The sequence below is a fragment of the Papaver somniferum genome, chromosome 10, assembly GCF_003573695.1.
Source record: "Papaver somniferum cultivar HN1 chromosome 10, ASM357369v1, whole genome shotgun sequence".
In the NCBI taxonomy this organism is placed as follows: domain Eukaryota; kingdom Viridiplantae; phylum Streptophyta; class Magnoliopsida; order Ranunculales; family Papaveraceae; genus Papaver; species Papaver somniferum.
Genome location: NC_039367.1, coordinates 79,104,943 through 79,112,976, shown reverse-complemented (window position 1 = coordinate 79,112,976; position 8,034 = coordinate 79,104,943). Strand labels below are relative to the sequence as shown.

The 8,034-nt window shown below is 35.0% G+C and overlaps 1 protein-coding gene across 1 annotated transcript; it reads right to left on the bottom strand.

Annotated features, from left to right (window-relative positions):
- Positions 1-1,354: 1,354 nt before the first annotated feature.
- LOC113315819 lies at positions 1,355-2,989 on the bottom strand. The gene is made up of 4 exons (XM_026564070.1): positions 2,979-2,989; positions 2,180-2,868; positions 1,737-1,794; positions 1,355-1,583 (listed from the first exon to the last, which is right to left on the bottom strand). Exons 1-4 carry the CDS (start codon positions 2,987-2,989, stop codon positions 1,355-1,357), a joined length of 987 nt encoding a protein of 328 aa, XP_026419855.1.
- Between the last annotated feature and the right edge of the window lie 5,045 nt (positions 2,990-8,034).

Here is an 8,034-nt window from a genome sequence, read left to right as displayed (position 1 = left end):
TTGAACACACAGTACATAATAGTTGTGCTCAGAAAGTCTTGAACAACCAGCCATAATGGCCTAGAAGAACTTAGGGTACATAATAGATGTACTCCAAAAATCCTGAAAAACCACAATGACCTGGAAGAAACACATAGTACATACTCACTGTAATATTTATGTAGTACATAGGTGTGACATATTGTAACATTTTTCAGAGTGCACCTTGAAAAATTTTTCATCCAGATAGTTGTGCATTACAAAGTAGATAACAAATCACTATTAAAACAAACTTGGAAATCAACCTGAAAAACCAATAATATTGAAAGTGGATAATGCAGTACAAAGTACCATTAAAAGAGTCTTAAATGAGCACAAAGTACCTTGTCCCAGAAAGATATCAAACAATACATAATTTCAGCACTCTAAAAAAAGCGAACAAAAGTGTTTAAAATGATGCACAAAACAGAATATGTATTGTGACCAATAGAACTAATAAGGAAGAACTGAAAATCTAAAACTCATGGGTATGAAGGAATGACAGTGCACGTTTCCTTGTTGTGGTAAGTTTTCTTCTTGCAGTTGGAACAACGGACGGACTTCCTAGCTTTCTCCCATGCATTCTTGATACGATTTCCCTTTGGCCTACCTGGTGGAACTCGTGGATGGGGTGGAAAAATAGTATCCTCTGGCAGATACTGCTCTGGCCTGTTGTAGTTGGGGATTGGTCTGATAGCAATTGAATACAACTGCTGAAAATTTGTAACTTTGAAGTAGTCTTCGATATAATCTACGTATCGATCACCCTTGGCAGAAATAGCTGCTGTAGCATGAGAGCATGGAAAACCATAAACACGCCATCTTTGGAAGGTGCAAGTCTTGTTCAACAGATCAACAGTGTGAGACCTGCAGATGCGTAAAAATATTTTCAGCACAAATAACTTAAAAGCAGTACATATATGCAGCACTGCAAACAAATACAAAAAAACAAAACATATGATTCACTTCTACATGTATGCTATAGTACAGTAAAAGTTGTTTTATGGGATAAAGCTAACCTAGGTGAATGAATCTCATACTCATACGCATATGACTGAGTAACATTCCAAACTCGACCAATTTGAATATGTTCTTTAAGTAACGCCTCGTAGGTAGGAGTGAGCTTCTCTGGGTCCATCAAAAGACTCATTTCGCGACGTTCATTCATCAACTCCATAACGCGTAACCTATGAATGGAACAAAAAGAACACCTGTAATAAATTTTGAACAAAAAAAAATGAACCAAAAACAAAGAAAACACCAACAAAAAAAAAACACACACAAACCTGATCATGTCAACGAGGGCGCAGGCAGGCAACCTCTTGTCTTTCCAAATTTAATTATTGAAGGACTCAGCAACGCTTGATGTAGTCTGACCAAATCTACAGCCAGTGAAGAACGCGCTGGACCAATGTTCCCTAGGCATATTGCGGCAATACTCAGCAACCCCAGGCCTTCCCATTAACTCCATTTCCATTAATGATTCTTCATATCTTGCTAGTGTGAGAGCATAAGTTGCTTTTTTGAAACAAGCCGTAACTTCTTTGTACTTCTTGTCCGATTTCCTGATTGGTAAGTTTCCTTGCAAGTGGTAGTAACAATAGCCATGATGGGAAGTAGGAAAGTGTTTAGGAATAGCCCTCAACAATCCTTCATGACGATCAGACATAAAGGTGATAGGACGGTCATCAACAATGTTGCAAAGATATCACATAAACCAATCCCAATTGTCAACATCCTCTCCTGGGACCAATGCAAAGGCTAGCGGATAAAAACCTGCAAAAAACAAACAGTACATATATTATATACTGTCACTAAATATGTTGCTATATTAATAGATGTAACATATATTATGTACTGGAAAATGGACTAAGAATTTCCAGTACATAATAGACATATTGTACTCAAAAAAAGGTCTTATGCTTACATATATGAATTAGTGTGTGTTAGACAAAATAACTTTTCAGTACATAAATGGTATACTCAAAAAGTTCCAACGATTAAAAGCAGTGAATAACTTGTAAACAATAACAATTAAAACGTAACAAAGAGCACTTTCCTTGATTCCCATTCAGACAAGTAGCAGCCATAAGGGTACCTCTAAATCTCCCGGTCAGAAAAGTTGCATCAACAAAAATCATTGGTCGACAAAGTCTATAACCTTCAATACAAGCGCCTATTGCAATGAATAACCTTTCAAATGTCTGAGTTGCATGGTTAAACTGAAAATCCACATAAGAGCCAGGATTTGTTTCTTTCAATGAATTCACCCACCAAACCAGATCAGAGTAAGACTTTACATCATTCCCAAAAAATTCATGGTGTGACCGTTCCAAACCATGATATGCATGGTGATATTTGATATTAACACCAGCACCAACTTTTATATAATCTTCAATTTCGCGAGGCTTGATAAGTGGGTTGTGCATCACACGATCATGAATAAGGTTGTGTACCAGCTTCTTCGATAATTTAGGACTTCTCAACTTCACACCAGCTCCACAAGTGTGCCTCCCAACATACTTTTTTATCCTAAAAACATCGCAAGTAGAATCAATAGCGACTGCATGGATCATCCAAGTGCATGAGACTTTACTGCATTTCATTGTGAACCTTTCACGATCATTCTTCACCTTTGTTACGCGATACTCAGTCTTCAAACAATACTTTTGACAGGCCAACCGAACAGCATCAACACCACCACGAAAAAGCTTGTCCGGATCATCAAAAACATTCTCCCACCCATCAGACAGAAGAGGTTTAACAATTTCTTTTCCATCAGTTTCATAACTATCTATATCTTCCCTAATCAGTTCTGAATTGTTATCGACGTCGCTGAATGTAGAGGAACTACATCCACCAGCAGAAATAAAATCCACATGCAGCTCAAAGAAACCCGATTTCTTTGAAAAATGCAAGGAAGCGAGACCATGAAGTTGAAAGTCAGCAATCACATGCACTTTGACACCATTCTCAACATAAGTGATGATAATCTCAGAAGGGTTCAAGGTTCTCCAGTTTTCACAAATAAGAAATTTCAGCTCATCAATACTAGACTTAAAAGTAACCAGGTGAGCAAAATGATGATGATTATAATAAATGTATGCATAACAGTAGGTATTTGGATTGGAACACTCTGCATCAGACATGTTTTGAACCTGCAAATGTGACAAAGATGTAACAGTATTAAAATACAGTATTTCACATACGTACTGATGGGTCAAACTAAAAAAAGTGAGAGATCTATGCAAGAAACGGATTCTAAGAGCAGTTTTTATGAGTATGCCATATATGTACTGCAGATTCATGAACTACAAAATCAACTGCATGACAAAGAATAATTAAGAATCTAGGAGAAACAACAGAATCGAAGCACGTAATACGGTATTTCACATACATACTGATGGGTCAAACTAAAAAAAAGTGAGAGATCTATGCAAGAAACAGAATCAAAGAGCATAAACAATGAGTATGTCATATATGTACTGCTGGATAATACGATCTGAAAGTGAAAACAAACCTGATTTTGAAAAGAAAACAGAAATATAATCAAATCGAAAGCTAAAATAAGCTAAAAACTTAACAATCTAACCAAATAACTGAATAAATACGAACAAGATTCATAAAAAACAAACAGAACACAACCGATCTCCATGATCCAAAATTCAAATCTTAAACATGATTCAAAAACTGTAGCAGAAACAATGAGTATGTCATATATGTACTGCTGGATAATACGATCTGAAAGTGAAAACAAACATGATTTTGAAAAGAAAACAGAAATATAATTAAATCGAAAGCTAAAATAAGCTAAAAACTTAACAATCTAACCAAATAACTGAATAAATACGAACAAGATTCATAAAAACAACAAACACAACCGATCTCCATGATCCAAAATTCAAATCTTAACATGATTCAAAAACTGTAGCAGAAACAATGAGTATGTCATATATGTACTGCTGGATAATACGATCTGAAAGTGAAAACAAACATGATTTTGAAAAGAAAACAGAAAGATAATCAAATCGAAAGCTAAATAAGCTAAAAACTTAACAATCTAACCAAATAACGAATAAATACAACAAGATTCATAAAAAACAAAAAGAACACAACCGATCGCCATGAAACTGTAGCAGAAGAAAAATAAAAATATTAAGCACATACCTGTTAAGATCACTAAGAAATCTTCAGAAACCCTAGTCCAAACGCGAGAAAAAAAGAGAGCAGAAACCGGATGTGAATTCCGCTGTATCTTTTTTAGAAACTTTGAAATAGGCTGCTTAAATATGGGATTGGAAGGGTAGTTTAGGTATTTGAAAATTTCACATGATTTGTCCCACACGTCTACATGACCTGGGATTAAAAAATTGGGTCCATTTTTATGTTTTCTTTTTATTATGAACCTCTAGTTACTGGGCTTTAGTGGGTGGACCTGCCACTAACTAGTATCACTATAATAGTACCTACTGGTAATTCCTAGTTTTCAGATCGTAGTAGGATTAGATTTTTTTAATCTAAACAAGTACACATATTTGATTAAATGCGTAAGAGTATTTTATTTTGAAACGCACGTGAACTCATGTGTTGGTCAGTAACGGAAGTTATAACAGAAAGAGGGTTTTACAAATTATCAATTAAAAAAGGGGATAATGCAAAATAGCTATTTATTTTCAAGGAAAAACACAAAATTTCCCTTGATTTTTTCCTTGTTTTTGATTATTGCACCCAACATATTTGACTTTACTTCTTTGCTTAAGAATATAGCGAATGCACAAAACTCACAAGGAATATCTTTCTCCCTATGTAATCGTTAAGATATATGCATAACCTTTTGTAATGGAACGAGCTTTCGGTTGTGCATTATTCTCTGTGGTACCACACCTTATTTATCTCTGCGTTTCTTTTTCATCGACCAATCAAATACTAACGTGTTTATGATTACTCACAATCCGCGTAAGATTTCTTTTGTCTGAGAAAAAGTGGAAATCTTCGATTAGTTTGAATCTTTTTCTGGTTTATGATCCCCAAGATAGAATTAAGGGCGTGCACAAGTGACAAGCCTACATTGTTGACAATTTCATGTTAGGAAGATTAGATGCCATCCAGCTTCTCATTTACTACTCATCATTGTATTAATCAGATAACCATTTAACGGAGATCAAATTCTAGCTCTCTTTCATTCTTTTAGTATATTTCTTTCTCTCTTAATATAGCACTTTTGTGGTAACGGAAAATTAAACACAATGAAGCCATTGAAGAGTGTGTTAATGGAAATAAGCTAAACAAATTTTTAATGAAAAATCGGACAATGGGTTTCATTTTATGGATATAGAGGTATGAACATTACCGGGACGTGTACCGTCTGCAATCATCCTGAAACTTTGGATCACTTGCTCATTCATTATAATTAAGTTTGCACAAGGCCTTTGGAATTTCTTAAGGAATGAACTTGGTTGGTTTTTCCTTTGCCTCTCACCACAAAGACACTCATTAAGTCGCGGCATCAAAAGGGGCTGGATAAACATCAACAAGACATGTGGCATATGATTCCTCATTCCTGCAATGATTTTCTGGACCATTTGGTTGGAAAGAAATGCAAGGTTGTTTTCTGGCAAGCGATGGAGACGAGTCAAATGACTGCGGTTATCGTTTAAGTACTGGTTCTTAGAGCATCTCCAACGGGTCCCCGGGCCTTTCCAACGTGTTATTTTCTTGAAGACATTTTTAACATTGAAATTTCGTAATTTTAGGAGGGAAAAAGATACCTTCTCCAGCGGGTTAGGCTTCAATTGAATAATTAGTACACATGTATCAAGATTATTTGTCAAAATATTTGATACTTCTAAATCTTAAACGTTTTAGTATTTATTTTAGAATGAAATTGTTGATTAGGATTCTTCACATCCTAGAAGAGATCCTTTAAAACCCGAGGATCATATAGAAGATGTAATGATAACCGTCTCCGACATCATCTTCACATTATCTTTAGAGGATTCTATTGGAGACGTTTTTTTTTCTCAAAATGGGATAAAATCCTATGTGGCCTTCAAGATAGGAAGTGAAGAGAGTCCCGTTGGAGATGCTCTTACCATGGGCTCCAAACTTCAAAAAGTTTGAAGAAGTTAGTTTTGATTCTGTTTTAGATAGTTGGAAATCGTTGTACTTTGACCCTCCCTAGTTTGGTTGGGCTTTTTTTCTTTTTTTTTTTTCTTCTCTTCTTTCTAATTTTTCTTTTCCGGTCCCTTTCTTCTGCTCCCTTCCAATCTCCTCTCTTTCTCCCTCTCCTTCCTTGTATTCCTTTTGGTGGTGCAAGCCTCTTGTGCTCCTTTTTTGATCTATGAACTTTGCTGATTAGAAAAGAAAAAAAACATGTTATAGACATTTCATTCATCACCTATACCATAAATAGATGATCTAAACTTCTTTTTACCGGTGAGATTGGCGTATACCCTGATTAATTGAGGTATACCTAATAAGACAAAATAAGATCATTTGAAAATAAACCCAAAATCCCTTAGCCATATATTTTTGAAAATAGCTAAATTATCCTTGTTTAATTAGCACTAATTAACTTTTTTAGTTTAATTAATTTAGTTAGATTAATTAGTTTAATTGAAAGTTTTGAATTCTGGTTTTGGTTAGATTGAACTTTTGAATTTTGTTGGAAGATTTTTGAGAAAAAAAATTGTTTTGAGAATTTTTTTTGTAACGAAAATGAAACCACACTAGCCAAACACTTCTAATAAGAGGATTGTACAACTGTTTAATGGTTTCATTCTCCAAATTACAGAAGAAATCAACACTTTCAAAAATCACAGTATGAAAAGTCGGGATGCTGGACTGAGAAAAAGCATGCCGACTAAGTACTTTCATAACTCAGTCCGTGAACAATCGGCATGCTCCACCGAGATAAAGCATGCCGACCAACCATTAATTTTTCGGATTTATAGTCGTCATGATCGAAAATGTAGCACATTGACGACTGTTTGTCAGTCGTCACGTTATTTTTACAAAACCGTGACGACTAATAAAAAAATTGGGACACATGAAAACTTGTTTTTTAAGAGTCATTTATCGGCACGCTCGACTAAAACTAGCCATGCCGACCAAACATTACTTTTTTGTATTTATAGTCATCATGGTCGAAAGTTCAGCACACTGACGACTGTTTATTTGTCGTCATGTTATTTTTACAAAATCATGACGACCAATAATAAAACTGGACACTGGAAAACTTGTTTTCTGGGAGTTATTAATCGTCATGGTTAAGCTTTTCAAACCTTAACGACTGTTCATACTACATCACTAGTCGTCAAGGTTTATGAATGAAGATGTTGCGTGCCAACTCCTTAACCATAATATTTCCTTATTTAGTTAACTAGCTAGCTTCCTTGTTTAGTTAGGTTCTTAAACGCGTAAGTATTTTTCTTGGTAGACAAGTATTGAGTAGTTATAAATACTTAGCTCCTGAGTTTTGTAAAAACACTTCAATCAATTATAAACTGAGTTCTCTTATTTGTTTATTAAACAGAGGTGGCTAATCCCCAATAAAAAGGATTTCTATCTTAGGGTTCTTCAATTTAGTTTTCTGCTGTTGTTGTTTTGGTTTAGAACCCTAACATCTGGTACAGAGCAGGTTCGTTCTATTCACAAATTTCAGCAATTTTTTTTTCTCTTCATCATGACGGTTGTTGAATTAACCACTGCAGTTAATGGTTTAAAAGATGAAATCAAAGAATTATTCCAAGGTATAACTAAACAGTGTTTGGAAGATATTGAGAAAGTTGAGACTAAGACGGGAGTTGACAAAGCTAATCAAAAACAGGATATGACTGAATTAACAACATCTTTGACCACAGCTTTAACGACATCCTTGTCAAAGACTTTAGCAACTGTGATGAAAGAAGCTATAACTGATGCTCTCGGCACAGGAAGAATAGGCAATCATCAACATAATAACAATGGCAATAATAATGGTAATGGTGGTGCTGAAACTCATACACCTATTCATAC

What these genes read in the sequence shown, in the direction of transcription:
- LOC113315819 (XM_026564070.1), bottom strand. An exon ending in AATAGGCGCTTGTATTGAAG is followed by an intron (nt 1,795 to 2,179) that starts GTTATAGACTTT and finishes TGTTTTTTGCAG; the next exon opens with GTTTTTATCCGCTAGCCTTT. An exon ending in GATGTTGACAATTGGGATTG is followed by an intron (nt 1,584 to 1,736) that starts GTTTATGTGATA and finishes CTTACCAATCAG; the next exon opens with GAAATCGGACAAGAAGTACA.